The 17,172-nt window shown below is 38.7% G+C and overlaps 1 protein-coding gene across 2 annotated transcripts in view; it reads left to right on the top strand.

Annotated features, from left to right (window-relative positions):
• Nucleotides 1–17,172, top strand: part of AGPS (alkylglycerone phosphate synthase) — a 147,999-nt gene that overhangs the window by 121,314 nt on the left and 9,513 nt on the right. Inside the window, exon 19 of one of the 2 annotated variants that reach the window (XM_045868459.3) lies at nucleotides 1,041–1,098. The exons of the other annotated variant lie outside the window; for it this stretch is intronic. Within the exon in view, the coding sequence (XP_045724415.1) occupies nucleotides 1,041–1,098 (58 nt within the window). The remainder of the gene's footprint in view (nucleotides 1–1,040; nucleotides 1,099–17,172) is intronic. 2 annotated transcript variants of the gene reach the window in all.

Raw genomic sequence — 17,172 nt, forward strand, 5'->3', positions numbered from 1 at the left:
ATAATGCTAGAATTTTTTTGATTCATTTGAAAAACCCTAAATCCTAAATGATGAGGGTTCATACAAGTTACTTTGCAATGAGATATGGTCCATCTGTCCTGCCTGGGCCCTTTTCTACCCTGGCCTTTCCTGATAGTTTATACACACCTGAGTAATTCTGAGAGGTTCTAGGCACTGTAGATATTTCACCTCATGGCTGGTATATACTCATGAATTGAATATAATTCTTCTGTTCCCCTTTTTTCACTCTGCACTTCAGTCATTCTCTATTTTGCTTTAAGTGTTTATTTTTCTAAACTTAGTGCTCTATAAGGAGGTTAATCAGGGCCGAACATGTTAGGAGGAGAAAACAAGCAGGTTTTTTTGCGCTTAAATGTCCATAGGTCTGACAGTAATTTGTCCCAGGACATTGACCTAAGAAATGTTCTCCATAAGAGCGTTTCTGTTTGATCTCTGATAGCTTTGCAACTAATTTTGAGTCTGATGCCCACTTTATGGTATTTGGTGAGTAATTTAACCATCTAAGCCTCATTTTCTTTGTGAAATGCAGTTAATTGTAGTTATTCCATAAGGTTGTAGCAGAAAATAAATGAGTTACTACAGGTAAATTGCTTAGTGTAGTTTTGTAGACATAAAATAAGCAGGTAAATGTTAAAATAAGCAGTTAAAATAAATGTGAGTTACTAACACTTGTTGGTATAGTGAGATGTTTACTTCAGAGTAGGACTTGACTGTCTTCACAAAATTATTAACAATGTAGTGCTGCTGAATTGATCATTTTGTCTTTTTCTTTTCTAGAATCTTGAAGTGACTATTATAGACATTGTGACCGTTCACTAGGAAAAAATGTATAAAGCTAGGCTGCATATTTTAATTTTTCTTAAATGTAGTTAACCCAAGAGAAAGGAAAATTAGGCATCCAGTTTGTTATTTAACCCAGGAAGTACGTGCCTCCTTTGGGAGCTGGGTCTTAGTCTTACTCTTTCACTTCAAAGTGAAACCTAAGTAGCAACTATTTGTTGTGTTGTTTCCAAATACAGGCAGCTGCTAGAGAAGAAATCCTTGCTAATGGAGGGAGCCTGTCGCATCACCACGGAGGTAGAATTCCTAATATTCCTACTATTAAAAATAATTGGTTTGATAAAGTGCTATGGAGAACAACAGTACGTAATTGGAGGGTACCTGCTATTTCTTGAGAGTTTGTATGTCTGTCATTGAGGTAGCCTAGGTTATGGTAGTAACCAACAGAAGAAATACTAAACATTACTGTTTTTCTTTTAAAGTATAAAACCTCTATTTCTCTAATTTAGACACTAAGTTAATTACTTGCCATGCTTTAGATGTTAAAATAGAAATGAGTCAACATTTTAATTTCCACATCATAGACATTTCATTTTCTCAGCTCTTGCATGTAAATCAGTTGGATTTTCTGGTTGTTTTTATACTTCCTGATTGTAGGTTTTAACACGTTGTCAGGTAACAGGTAACAAACAAATACAGGTCAGATCATGTTACAATAAAACTTCTGTAATTTATGTGCATTTTCAGGTTCTAGGCCTGTAGGTCTTTATTTGTTAAGGATTCCCAAGTTTGATGAAATGATTTATTTTTAGAAATTATTGGCTTGAACTTGAATGTAGCTAGGTTTGATTGCATATTTATTTATTAAGAGCTTCTGCCTCATTTAAATAGAAATCTTTTATTTCTATCATATTTCTCATATTTTTATTTTCTGTGTGCTCAAAAATTAAAACTGCATAGAAAAAACTCTAAACTACCTGGTTTCCTCTAGTGCTTAGGAAAAGAAACTAGGTAAGCCTAAATACAAAGTATATTTCCTATGTGCTGGTGAAATGAAGATGCTTTCCCTTGCCAGCTTGCCCTCTTCTAAACTACTAAATATTGGAGTATCCTCCAGGACTCTGCCCTGAGCCAGTTTGTTCTTCTGTGTTCAGTCCAGGTGATTACCTGAGTCCCAGGACTTAAAAATATGCTGATGATTCTCAACTACCAGAAAGCATCACCACCATGACATTCTAGTTCAAATCACTATTTCTTCCTGCTGAGACTGCTTCAGTAGCATCTTAACTGGTCTGTCTACTTCCACTCGTGTTCCCCTACTGTCATTTCTGTTGCTGCCAGAGTAATCTTTTCCCAAAACTCCGTGTTTTCCCCTCACACTCAAAATAAAATCCAAACTCTTTATCAGGACCTTCAAGGATATACATGTGTCTTTCTCTCCATCCGCATCTCTTATTACTTTCTTACATTGGCTTTCTTGCTATTCTTCAGACATACCAATCCCCTTTCCCCTGCAAGGCCTTTGCTGTTTCTTCTTTTTCTGATGTTCTTTCTTTCAATTGTTTTTCCCCCAGATATTTTCTTGGCTCACTTTCCCCATCATTTAGTTCTCTGATAAAAATGTCACCTGGGGCGCCTGGGTGGCTCAGTCGTTAAGCGTCTGCCTTCAGCTCAGGTCATGATCCCAGGGTCCTGGGATCGAGCCCCGCATCGGACTCCCTCCACCGTGGGAAGCCTGCTTTTCCCTCTCTCACTCCCGCTGCTTGTGCTCCCTCTCTTGCTGTATCTCTCTCTGTCAAATAAATAAAATCATTAAAAAAAGAATGTCACTTTCTTAGAGGTATCTTCCCTGTTCTCTTGTTTAGTTTCTGTGTTCCTCATTTGAATAAGTCCAGTAAGGTTACTGACTTTATCTTGTTCATCACTGTGTTTCCCAGTCCCGAGAACAGTGACTACTGGCTCTTCTGTATAGTAGATGCTCAGTGAATATGTTAAGTGAATGGATAAGTGCCTCAGTGCTCACAGAATTTGGGGCAGTTTTGCAAATTCTCAAAGAGCTCTGAATCTTTCATATTAAAATGGCTATAGTCTCACTCTCTGTTAGTTTAGTTTCAAACATTTAATGGTCAGGCCTTGTTTGAATATAAGGTCATGTTTAATCATGAAAAGGCTCAGTTTATTCCATAATATTTTTTTTTTTTAAGATTTTATTTATTTGACAGAGAGAGACACAGCGAGAGAGGAAACACAAGCAAGGGGAGTGGGAGAGGGAGAAGCAGGCTTCCCGCTGAGCAGGGAGCCTGATGCAGGGCTCAATCCCAGGACCCTGGGATCATGACCTGAGCCGAAGGCAGACGGTTAACGACTGAGCCACCCAGGCGCCCCATTCCATAATATTTCTGAGAAAGTGTATTAGCAGAGCCAGTTATTCAGTAGAAAAGTGGGGTGAAATAACACGCATTTCTCTACAACTGCATAACAGCAGACATTTTAGTGTTCTTCCATAGATGCATTGGTTCTATTCGTCTTAAAGCAACTAAAAAGTCGAGAGGCAGAGGAGGAGCAAGGTGGCAGAGGAAGAGTAGAACTAAATTTTCTCTGGTCCCAGGAATTCAGCTAGATAGGTATCAAACCATTCTGAACACCTGCAAACTCAACAGTAGATCGAAGAAAAGAATAGCAGCAACTACCTGAACAGAAAAGCGACCACTTTTTGGAAGGTAGGACGTGCAGAGAAGTGAATCTGAGGCAATATACGGGAAGATAGACTGCGGGGGGGGGGAGCCTCCATCAGCCGCTACCGGCAAGTGATAGAGCAGCGGAGCACAAAATCAGAACTTTGAGAAGTCAGCTCCGCTGAGGGACATCGCTCCAGTGGCTAAGCGGGGGGTGGAACCCTTGTGGGACAGTGTGGTCTCAGGACCCTCGGGATCACAGAAAGACCGGGGGTGCCTGACGTGGCAGAGATCCCAGGTATCAGAGTGGGGAAGCTGGCTGCAAAGACAGAGTCAAGGAGTGGGCTCTCAGCTTGGGGTTGCCATAAACCATAATCCGTGGCACAGTCGGGCCACTACTCTTCCAGCAGGGGCCCAACAAGCAGCAGATCTGGGGACACTCCCTTCCTCCCCCCGGGAGGAGCAGCATGGGAATACACCGAAGGAATCTGCTGGCTTTGGAGACTCCAAATGGGGTCACGTGCCAGAGATAAAAATGCTTGGTCACAGGCCGGGTGAGCACAGAGTTGTGGCCGGAGACTGGGGAGACGGGAATGATTGACTGCTTTTCTCGGGGGGCTTACTGAGGAGCGGGGCCCTGAGTTCTCCTCTGGGGCAGAGATTGGGAGGACGCCGTTTTCTTCCTTGTCCTCTAAAGCTGTACGGAAAGCTTTCAGGGAACAAAAGCTACTGAGAGCAAAACCGAGCAGACTACTTAGCCTGGCCCCAGACAAGGGCGGGGCAGTTCTGCCTCTGACAAAGACATTTGAGAATCTCTGTAACAGGCCCCTCGCCCAGAAGAACAGCCAGCCAAGACCAAGTTTACTGATCAATGAGAACGGCAGAATTCCAGCACTAGGGGAATACAGCACATAGAATTCATAGCTTCTTTTCCCATGATTCTTTAGTCTTTCAAAGTTAATTTTTTTAATTTTCTTTTTTTTTTTTTTTGAATTTTTCTTTTTCTCTTTTTAAACCAACATCTTATCAATTCCTTTTTTAAAAGTCTTTTTTAATTTTCATTTTTAGAGTCATAGTCTATCCCTTCATTGTAGTTAACCTTATTTTTTGTATATATATCAGTTTTTCTCTCTTTAAAATTTTGGGATACAGTTTCTTCTAACAGACCAAAATATACCCTAAATCTCTAGTGTATGGCTTTGTTCTGGTCTCCTGTCTGATCACATTCTCTTCCTTTTTTTTTTCTTTTTTAATTTTTCTTCTTTCTTTTTTCAACCAACTTCTTATCAGTTCCTTTATAAAATCTTTTATAATTTTCATCTTTACAGTCATATTCCATCCCTTCATTGTATTTACACTTATTTTGTACATATATAAGTTTTCCTTTCTTTAAAATTTTGGGAGGCAGTTTCTTCTAACAGACCAAAATATGCCTAAATTCTAGTGTGTGGCTCTGATCTATTCACCAGCCTGAGTCTTCTTTTTTTTTTTTTCCCCCTTTCTTTCCTCCCCATTTTCGGGTCTCTTCTGATTTGTTTAGTGTATATTTTTCTGGGGTCTTTGTTACCCTTTAGCATTTTGTTTTCTCATTCATCTGTTCTCCTCTGGACAAAATGACAAGATGGAAAAACTCACCTCAAAAAAAAGAACAAGAGGCAGTACTGACTGCCAGGGACCTAATCAATATGGATATAAGATGTCGAATGACGATTATAATGATGCTGGCTGGGCTTGAAAAAAGCATGGAAGATACTAGAGAATCCCTTTCCGGAGAAATAAAAGAACTAAAATCTAACCAAGTCAAAATAAAAAAGGCTATTAATGAGGTGCAATAAAAATGGAGGCTCTAACTGCTAGGATAAATGAGGCAGAAGAGAGAATTAGTGATATAGAAGACCAAATGATGGAGAATAAAGAAGCTGAGAAAAAGAGAGATAAACAACTACTGGATCACAAGGGGAGAATTCAAGAGATAAGTGATACCATAAGACGAAACAGTATTAGAATAATTGGGATCCCAGAAGAGGAGAGAGAGAGGGGGGCAGAAGGTATATTGGAGCAAATTATAGCGGAGAACATCCCTAATTCAGGAAAGGAAACGGGCATCAAAATCCAGGAGGCACAGAGAACCCCACTCAAGATCAATAAAAATAGGTCAACACCCTGACATCTAATAGTAAAACTTACAAGTCTCTGAGACAGAAAATCCTGAAAGGAGCTCAGGACAAGATCTGTAACTGACAAGGTAGAAACATTAGCTTGGCAGCAGACCTATCCACAGAGACCTGGCAGGCCAGAAAGGACTGGCATGATATATTCAGAGCACTAAACGAGAAAAATATGCAGCCAGGAGTACTATATCCAGCTAGGCTGTCACTGAAAATAGAAGGAGAGTTAAAAGGTTCCAGGACAAACAAAAACTAAAAGAATTTGCAAACACGAAACTAGCCCTACAAGAAATACTGAAAGGGGTCCTCTAAGCAAAGAGAGAGCCTAAAAGTAACATAGACCCGAAAGGAATAGAGACAATATATAGTAACAGTCACCTTACAGGTAATACAATGGTAATTCATATCTTTCAATAGTTACCCTGAATGTAAATGGGCTAAATGCCCCAGTCAAAAGACACAGGTATCAGATTGGATAAAAAAAAAACAAGACCCATCGATGTGCTGCCTGCAAGAGACTAATTTTAGACCCAAAGACACCTCCAGATTGAAAGTGAGGGGGTGGAAAACCATTTACCATGCTAATGGACATCAAAAGAAAGCTGGGGTGGCAATCCTTATATCAGACAAATTAGATTTTAAACCAAAAACTATAATAAGAGATGAGGAAGGGCACTATATTCTACTTAAAGGGTCATTCCAACAAGAAGATCTAACAGTTGTAATATCTATGCCCCAAACATGGGAGCAGCCAGTTATATAAGCCAATTAATAACAAAACCAAAGAAACACATTGACAACAATACAATAATTATAGGGGACTTTAACACCCCCCCCCTTACTGAAATGGACAGATCATCTAAGCAGAAGATCAACAAGGAAAGAAATAAAGGCTTTAAATGACACACTGGACAAAATGGACTTCACAGATATATTCAGAACATTCCATCCCAAAGCAGCAGAATACACATTCTTCTCTAGTGCCCATGGAACATTCTCCAGAATAGATCACATCCTAGGTCACGAATCAGGTCTCAACCAGTACCAAAAGATTGGGATCATTCCCTGCATATTTCTGGACCACAATGCTTTGAAACTAAAACTCAATCATAAGAGGAAAGTCAGAAAGAACTCAAACACATGGAGGCTGAAGAGCATCCTACTAAAGAATGAATGGATCAACTAGGAAATAAGGAATTAAAAAAAAATTCATGGAAACAAATGAAAATGAAAACACAACTGTTCAAAATCTTAGGATGCAGCAAAGATGGTCCTAAGAGGAAAGTATATAGCAATACAAGCCTTTCTCAAGAAACAAGAAAGGTCTCAAATACACAACCTAACCCTACACCTAAAGGAGCTGGAGAAAGAATAGCAAATAAAACCTAAACCCAGCAGGAGAAGAGAAATAAAGATCAGAGCAGAAATTAATGAAATAGAAACCAAAAGAACAGTAGAACAGATCAATGAAACTAGGAGCTGGTTCTTTGAAAGAATTAATAGGATTGATAAACCCCTGGCCAGACTTATCAGGAAGAAAAGAGAAAGGACCCAAATAAATAAAATCATGAATGAAAGAGGAGACATCACAACCAACACCAAAGAAATACAAACAATTATAAGAACATATTATGATCAATTAAATGCCAGCAAATTAGACAATCTGGAAGAAATGGATGCATTCCTAGAGAAGTATAAACTACCAAAAGTGAAACAGGAAGAAATAGAAAACCTGAACAGACACATAACCAGCAAGGAAATGGAAGCAGTAATCAAAAATCTCCCAATAAACAAGAGCCCAGGGCCAGATGGCTTCCCAGGGGAATTCTATCAAACATTTAAGGAAGAATTAATACCTATTCTTCTGAAACTGTTCCAAAAAATAGAAATGGAAGGAAAACTTCCAAACTTATTTTCTATGAGGTCAGCATTACCTTGATCCCAAAACTAGACAAAGACCCCATCAAAAAGGAGAATTACAGACCAATATCCTTGATGAACATGGATGCAAAAATTCTCATCAAAACACTAGCCAGTAGGATTCAACAGTACATTAAAAGGATTATTCACCACGACCAAGTGGGATTTATCCCTGGGCTGGAAGGTTGGTTCAACATCTGCAACTGAATCAGTATGATACAATACATTAATAAAAGAAAGAACAAGAACCATATGATCCTCTCAATCGATGCAGAAAAAGCATTTGACAAAGTATAGCATCCTTTCTTGATCAAAACTCTTCACGGTGTAGGGATAGAGGGAACATATCTCAATATCATAAAGGCCATCTATGAAAAACCCGCAGAATATCATTCTCAATGGGGAAAAACTGAGAGCTTTTCCCCTAAGGTCAGGAACACAGCAGGGATGTCCACTATCACCACTGCTATTCAACATAGTACTAGAAGTCCTAGCCTCAGCAATCAGACAACAGAAAGAAAAGGCATCTGAATTGGCAAAGAAGAAGTAAAACTCTCACTCTTTGCAGATGATATGACACTTTATGTGGAAAACCCAAGACTCCACCCCCAAACTGCTAGAACTCATACAGGAATTCAATAAAGTGGGAGGATATAAAATCAATCCACAGAAATCAGTGGCATTTCTATACACTAACAACAAGACAGAAGAAAGAGAAATTAAGGAGTGGATCCCATTTACAATTGCACCCAAAACCATAAGATACCTAGGAATAAATCTAACCAAAGAGGTAAAGAATCTGTACTCAGAAAACTATAGAATATCCCTGAAAGAAATTGAGGAAGACTTCCATGCTCATGGATTGGAAGAACAAATATTGTGAAAATGTCTATGCTACCTAGAGCAATCTACACATTTAGTGCAATACCTATCAAAATACCATCCACTTTCTTCAAAGAAATGGAACAAATAATCCTATAATTTGTATGGCACCAGAAAAGACCCCGAATAGCCAGAGAAATGTTGAAAAAGAAAAGCAAAGCTGGTGGCATCAGAATTCCAGGGACATAGATCAGTGGAACAGAATAGAAAGCCCAGAAACGGACCCTCAATGCTATGGTCAACTCATCTTTGACAAAGCAGGAAAGAATGTCCAATGTAAAAAAGACAGTCTCTTCAACAAATGGTGTTGGGAAAATTGGACAGCCACATGCAGAAGAATGAAACTGGACCATTTCCTTACACCACACACAAAAATGGACTCAAAATGGCTGAAAGACCTCAATGTGAGATAGGAATCCATCAAAATCCTTGAGGAGAACACAGGCAGCAACCTTTTCGACCTCAGTTGCAGCAACTTCTTCCTAGAAACATCGCCAAAGGCAAGGGAAGCAAGAGCAAAAATGAACTATTGGGACTTCATCAAGATATAAAGCTTTTGCACAGCAAAGGAAACGGTCACCAAAACCAAAAGACAACTGACAGAATGAGAGAGGATATTTGCAAATGACATATCAGATAAAGGGCTAGTATCCAAAATCTATAAAGAACTTATCAAACTCAACACCCAAAGAACAAATAATCCAAACAAGAAATGGGCAGAAGACATGAACAGACATTTTTCCAAAGAAGACATCCAAATGGCCAACAGACAAATGAAAAAGTGTTCAACATCACTCTGCATCAGGGAAATACAAATCAAAACCTCAAGGAGATACTACCTCACACCAGTCAGAATGGCTAAAATTAACAAGTCAGGAAACAACAGATGTTTGCGAGGATGTGGAGAAAGGGGAACCCCCCTACACTGTTGGTGGGTATGCAAGCTGGGCAGCCACTCTGGAAAACAGTATGGAGTTTCCTCAAAAAGTTGAAAATAGAGCTACCCTATGACCCAGCAATTGCACTACTGGGTATTTACCCCAAAGATACAAATATAGTGATCCAAAGGGGTACGTGCACCTCAGTGTTTATAGCAGCAATGTCCACAGTAGCCAAACTATGGAAAGAGCCAAGATGTTCATCAACAGATGAATGGATAAAGAAGAAGTGGTGTGTATATATATATGCCCCAGTCAAACTGACCAGCATATTCCTTTGGTGTATTCCCATGCTGCTCCTCCCGGGGGGAGGAAGGGAGTGTCCCCAGATCTGCTGCTTGTTGGGCCCCTGCTGGAAGAGTAGTGGCCCGACTGTGCCACGGATTATGGTTTATGGCAACCCCAAGCTGAGAGCCCACTCCTTGACTCTGTCTTTGCAGCCAGCTTCCCCACTCTGATACCTGGGATCTCTGCCACGTCAGGCACCCCCGGTCTTTCTGTGATCCCGAGGGTCCTGAGACCACACTGTCCCACAAGGGTTCCACCCCCCGCTTAGCCACTGGAGCGATGTCCCTCAGCGGAGCTGACTTCTCAAAGTTCTGATTTTGTGCTCCGCTGCTCTATCACTTGCCGGTAGCGGCTGATGGAGGCTCCCTCCCCCCGCAGTCTATCTTCCCGTATATTGCCTCAGATTCACTTCTCTGCACGTCCTACCTTCCAAAAAGTGGTCGCTTTTCTGTTCAGGTAGTTGCTGCTATTCTTTTCTTCGATCTACTGTTGAGTTTGCAGGTGTTCAGAATGGTTTGATACCTATCTAGCTGAATTCCTGGGACCAGAGAAAATTTAGTTCTACTCTTCCTCTGCCACCTTGCTCCTCCTCTGCCTCTCGACTTTTTAGTTGCTTTAAGACGAATAGAACCAATGCATCTATGGAAGAACACTAAAATGTCTGCTGTTATGCAGTTGTAGAGAAATGCGTGTTATTTCACCCCATTTTTCTACTGAATAACTGGCTCTGCTAATACACTTTCTCAGAAATATTATGGAATGGGGCGCCTGGGTGGCTCAGTCGTTAACCGTCTGCCTTCGGCTCAGGTCATGATCCCAGGGTCCTGGGATTGAGCCTGTATTTGACTCCTGGCTTTTGCACTTAACTAGTTGTGTGACCTTAGGGAAATAACTTCTCTGAGCTAGTGTTCTCTTCCGCAAATTAGGAATAATAGTACCTATCTTGTATATTATTATAAGAATTACATGTGATAATGTATGTAAAGCATCTCAGGTGCCTTGCATATAGTAGCTGCTTAAAAAAAAATAGCCTAAAAAATAGCAGTAGACAACTCCAAATGGAAACTCTGGTTTATATTCTTTTTTTTTTTTTTTTTTTTTAAGATTTTATTTATTTGCGAGAGAGAGAATGAGAGAGAGAGAGCACATGAGAAGGGGGAGGGTCAGAGGGAGAAGCAGACTCCCTGCCCAACAGGGAGCCCAATGCGGGACTCGATCCAGGGACTCCAGGATCATGACCTGAGCCAAAGGCAGTTGCCTAACCAACTGAGCCACCCAGGTGCCCCTCTGGTTTATATTCTTAACCATTGAAGAAAGTGTTACAGTTTACATGAAAGGGATACATTAATATATTCAAGGGATATGATACAACAAGTGTCCTAACATATTTTCAGTTGTAATCTGTAGTTGGTCTCATTCTATAGGAAGTTCTATTAAAATCTGTATGAAAAGAGAAATATCATTCACACTCTTGGCTACAAAATATGCTATACAAAAATGTCTATTTTCATAAATGCCTCCTGCTTAAAGTTAATTATCTAATTTATAAATATCAAATATCCTGTGCTGTTCAGTCTGGTTTCATAAAAAGGAAACCTTTCTATATAAATTTGAAATAGAATGGGTTTAATTGTCCTGCTAAACTTAACTAATGATAGAGCTTTTGAGAGATCACTTCTTTTTATGTGAATAAAAGATTTTCCTTAATTTGCATCCTGAACTTAAGACTCAAGTTGACCTCATAGTATCATCTTTATTTACTGACCTTCACCAAGTGTTGTGACATTCTCAGTACCATTTTTGAGTTAGAGAGTAGAAGGGCTGGGGGTTGGGAGAATATTGATACAATTTCTCTTAGAGGGTTTGGCCTGTAATTGTGATTAATAACGGTTGCTTTCTCTATCTGGAAACAGACAGGCTGGTTTGTCTGCCTATAATCATGCTGTGATAAATGGAGCTATTTTAACTCTGGTTTTGTGTATCAAAGAAAACAGATGTAGTCTGGAACTGGAGGCTATAGGAAATATAAAGCCTGCTTAACTTAATCTTCATAGTGCTTGTTTTTGTAACTGACAAGCTGGTCAGTTTAAAGAGTTTATATCAGCCATGTACTTAATTTCATTTTATGACTTAAGTTTTTAAGTTGTTCATTGGCTAAAATTATACTTAAGTCCTTGTCAGGAAGTACAATTCTTTGATTAAATAAAACCAGACTTAGTTTAAATATTGGTGCTTTACCTCGCCAAAATTATTTCCTATTGTTCAGAGAATAATTGTGGGGCAGCTACTCCCAAGTTTTGTGTGTGTGTGTGTGTGTGTGTGTGTGGTCTTAACAGAATCCGGTAGTATCTGAAACTTTAAAAGTAAAAAAGAGACTACTCAAAAGAATGAGGAAAAGATTGGCTTTGAAGCCCTTTGTTAAAACCATAGTATGAAATAAAAGACATGCATCTTGTAAAGGAAGAAATAAAATTCTTGCTATTAATAGATGCCATAACTATGTAGAAAATCCCTAAGAATCTATAAAAACAAGATCAGCAAGATTGCAGAATTTAAGAGCACACACAAAAATCAATCACATTTTTAATATTAAGAACAAACAGAGAGAAACTGAAATTTAAAATACAATTTCTAGTTGATTTGAAGAAAAGGAAGTGAACATAAATCTAACAAAATTTGTACATACTTAGGCATAAATCTAACAAAATATATACAGGATCAGTATTCTGAGAATTATAGCATGTTGATGAAAAAAAGCAAAGAAGACCTAAATAAATGGAGAGACCGTGTTCATGGATTGGTTGAAAACTAGAAATAGTGAAGATGGTCATTTCCAGATTTATTTATTTGTTTAATGTGATTCCTGTTAAAATTTCAGCAAAATTTTTAGTAGACATAGAAAAGATTATTCTATAATTTATATGGCAAGACAAAGGAACTAGATAGCCAAAACAATCAGGAAAAAGAAGACTAAAGTCATAGGAATCTATCTACTTGATTTCAAGACTTATATTATAGCTCTATTTACTATATAAGACTTATATAGTAAAATCAGGACTGTGTTGTTAGAGGAGAGAGAGAAACATCATCAATGGAACAGAATAGAACCCCCCCCCCCCAGTATGTCCAGCTGAGTTTGACAACAATACAGAAGCAATCCAGTAGAGGAAATATATAGTAGTTCAACAAACGGTGCTGTAGTAGGTGGATATCCATAAGCCAAAAAAAACAAAAAAAGCCCTAGACCTAAATTTCAACATCTTATACCAAAATTAACTCAAAATTGATAATGGACTTAATTGTAAACATAAAATAATAAAACTTTTAGAAGGAAACAGGAAAAAATCTTCAGCGTCTAGAGTCAAAGAGTTCTTAGGCTGGTCACCAAAAATACAGTCCATTAAAGTAAAAGTTGATAAATTGGATTTCATCAAAATTAAAAACGTTTGCTCTGTGAAGGAATCTGATAAGTGGATAAAAAGATAAGCTACAGAGTGGTAGAAAATACATGCAAACCACATGTCCAACAAAAGGCCTGTGTCTGTAATATATAAAAAATTCTCAAAACTGAAGAGTAAGATGCAAACAGTCCAATCAGAAAGTGGGCAAAAGATATGAAGAATCATTTCACTGAAGAGGATATACAGATGTTAAATAATCACATGAAAAGAGGCTCAACATCATTAGCTATTAAGAAAACGCAAATTAGGGGCGCCTGGGTGGCTCAGTCGTTAAGCGTCTGCCTTTGGCTCGGGTCATGATCCCAGGGTCCTGGGATCGAGCCCCGCATCGGGCTTCCTGCTCCGCGGGAGGCCTGCTTCTCCCTCTCCCACTCCCCCTGCTTGTGTTCCTGCTCTCGCTATCTCTCTCTCTGTCAAATAAATAAAATCTTAAAAAAAAAAAAAAAAAGAAAACGCAAATTAAAGCCACACAGGAAATCACTACACACCTGTCAGAAAGCTAAAATTAAAAAAAATAGTGACAGTATCAAATGCTGGTGAGGATATGAAGAAACTAGATCAATAATACATTGTTGGGGGGAATGCAAAGTGGTACAGCCACTCTGTAGACACTTTGCCAGTTTTTTATAAAATCAAACATGCAACTACGATTTTAACCCAACAATTACACTCTTGTGTATACCAGAGAATTAAAAACTTAGGCTCACACAAAAACCTGTGCTTGAATATTCAGAGCAGCTTTATAAGAGTCCCAAACTGGAAACAGCCTAGATGTCCTTCAGCTAGTGGTTGGTACATCCGTACCATGGAAAACTCCTCAGCAATAAGAAGGAACCAACTATCAGTGCATGCAACGACTTGGAGGACTGTCCAGGGAATTATGATGAGTAAAAGAAAGCCAATCCCTAAAGAGTAATACAGTGTGCTTCCATTTCTATGACATTATTGAAATGACCGAATTACAGAAATAGAGAATAGATTAACAGTTTCCAGGAGTTGGTTGTGGGGAAGGGGTGACTGTAAAACTGACAACACAGGGATCCTTGTGGTGATGGAATTGTTCTGTATCTTGACTATATCAATGTCAGTATCCTGGTTGTGATTTTCATCTTTTGATGCCTATCAGATGAGTATAGCCTTTCCAGTATTGAATATCAGATTACCATAATATAGCAGAAAGTTTGTTTTGCCCTTTAAATTATTTTTTTTCCTTTGATTTCTTCTTTGTGACTGGCTTTTTCTCACAAAACTTATTAGTTGATTATAATATTTTTCCACTGAAGCAATGTTGTAATAGACTTCAAGACCAGACTGTAAAAGCCAATTTAACCCATAATTTCACTGAACATTTAATTATTACAGCTATATCATAGGATAAACAGATTTGAGAACTGACAGAAAATCTGTTGTAAAGAATGTATTGATCCCTGTGCCTTTCCACGTATGCAATTACAAAAGCTACCTGTTGTAGTTTACACCCTCAGGTGTATCAACATCATAGAATAGGTTGCTTAGATACTAATACTTCTCTTTGGACCTCTAAAGAGAACTTTCCCTTCCCAGCAATTTTATATCCAAGACTCTTCTAAGTAAGATGTTTGTTAGTCTGAGAATGCCTGTACTACATTATTAGATTGTTAGAGAATAATTAACTTTTGTAGTTTCATATGATTAGTAAACAGTTAATCCTAATAGATGTTTTCAAAATGCTTAACATCAGTCAGCATCAGGGACATACAAATCAAATGAGATACTGCCTCACGCCAGTCAGAATGGCTAAAATTAACAACTCAGGAAACAACAGATGTTGGCGAGGATGCGGAGAAAGGGGAACCCTCCTACACTGTTGGTGGGAATGCAAGCTGGGGCAGCCACTCTGGAAAACAGTATGGAGGTTCCTCAAAAAGTTGAAAATAGAGCTACCCTATGACCCAGCAATTGCACTACTAGGTATTTATCCAAAGGATACAAACGTAGTGATTCAAAGGGGCACCTGCACTCCAGTGTTTTAGCAGCAATGTCCACAATAGCCAAACTGTGGAAAGAGCCCAGATGTCCCTGCACAGATGAATGGATAAAGAAGATGTGTGTGTGTGTGTGTATGTGTACATGTATGTGTATAGTGAGATATTACACAACCATCAAAAAAATAATGAAATCTTACCATTTGCAATGACGCTGATGGAACTAACTAGAGGGCATTATGCTAAGCGAAATAAGTCAGTCAGAGAAAGACATACCATATGACTTCACTCATCTGTGGAATTTACGAAACAAAACAGATGAACATAGGGGAAGGGAAGGAAAAATAAAAGAAGATGAACTCAGAGAGGGAGCCTAACCATTAGGGACTCTTAACTACCGAAAACAAACTGAGGGTTGCTGGCGGGATGGTGGGTAGTGGCATGGGGTGACTGGGTGATGGGCATTAAGGAGGGCACGTGATGTAATGAGCACTGGGTGTTATATGCAACTGATGAATCATTAAACTCTACCTCTGAAACTAATAATACACTACATGTTAATTAATAGATTTTAAATTTTAAAAATGTATAACAGAAAAACCCCCTATAGATATTTTCAGATATGAATCTATTAAAAGTGACTTTAGTTACAATTTTTTTTAAATGTTGTTATTTGTTGTCTAATAGAAAACGCACTAGGCTACCTGTGGCTATTTAAATTTAAATCAATTAAAATTAATTAAAATTAGGGGGATCTGGGTGGCTTAGTCTATTAAGTGTCTAACTGTTGATTTCGGCTCAGGTCATGATCTCAGGGTTGTGAGATCGAGCCCCATGTCAGGCTCCACACTGGGTGTGGAGCCTGCTTAAGATTCTCTTTCTCCCTCTCCCTCTGCCCCTCTCTCACCTCTCTGTCTTAAAAAAAAAAAAAATTAGAATTAAAAATTCACAGGATGCCTGGGTGGCTCAGTCAGTTGAGTGTCTGCCTTCAGCTCTGATCATGATCCTGGGGTCCTAGGATTGAGCCCCAAGTGGACTCCTTGTTCAGCTGGGAGCCTGCTTCTCCCTCTCCCTCTGCCTCTCCCTGCTGCTTATGTTCTCTCTCTCTCAAATAAATAATAAAATCTTTTAAAAAAATGAAATTAAATTAAAAATTCCTCACTTTCACTAGCTACATTTCAAATGCTAATATCCACATGTGGGTATCCACATGCTGAAAATGCAGGTAAAGAACATTTCTATCATCATAAGAGAGTTGTATTGGATAGTGCTGTGAAGCTTTATTTCATATATATATATATATATTCACCCATTGGCTAGAAAAATGGTGCAAGAAATGACTTACAAGTGTTTTTTCAATATATATTAAATTCAAGTTTTTAGGAGTTAATTTTTAAAATAAAGTAGCATTTGTCATCAGTGGTTGATGTTCTCAGATGTAACTTCCATCTATCACTTTCTCCAGAATTTCTTTCAATTTGGTCAGTAGTCTCAAATTTAGAGCAAGTTCACCTTGCAAATGGCAATAAGCCATTTGCCACTAATCCAGTTGGTTGTAGCAGTGGAAGTAAGTTGCCCTTATGGAAATTGTTTGGGCTTCTAAGAGATAGCCCCTTGGAAGCACGTAGACCAGGATTTCTTCATTTTGGCACTGCTGACATTTTGGTCCAGATAATTTTGTTCTGGAGACTGTTCTGTGCATTCTAAGGTGTTTAACAGCATCCCTGGCCTCTGTCCTTTAGATGCTGGTAACATCATCCAATTGAGGACAAACAAAAATATCTCTAGACATTACACTGTGTACCTTGGAGGGCAAAATTGCCCCCGTTGAGAACCACTTATAGAGTCCAAAGAGTCCTAGAGATTTGAAGGAAAAGAGTTTTAGGTTCTGTGACTTACACCTCTTGTTTTAGCTACTGTAAAATAGCTCTGATTAGATCCAAGAAATAATGTCAGAATATAGGAAATGCAGGGCAAATATAAGCAATGGAAATTAAGGAAACCCAGATAGCTTTCCCTAGATACTTGAATTTCTGCTCCTAATCTAACAAGACTTATAGATAACTGTGGTTCAA

The sequence above is a fragment of the Mirounga angustirostris genome, unplaced genomic scaffold (genome assembly GCF_029215605.1).
Source record: "Mirounga angustirostris isolate CCGP_5_RB_7025 unplaced genomic scaffold, mMirAng1.0.hap1 SCAF_3, whole genome shotgun sequence".
NCBI classification, from domain to species: domain Eukaryota; kingdom Metazoa; phylum Chordata; class Mammalia; order Carnivora; family Phocidae; genus Mirounga; species Mirounga angustirostris.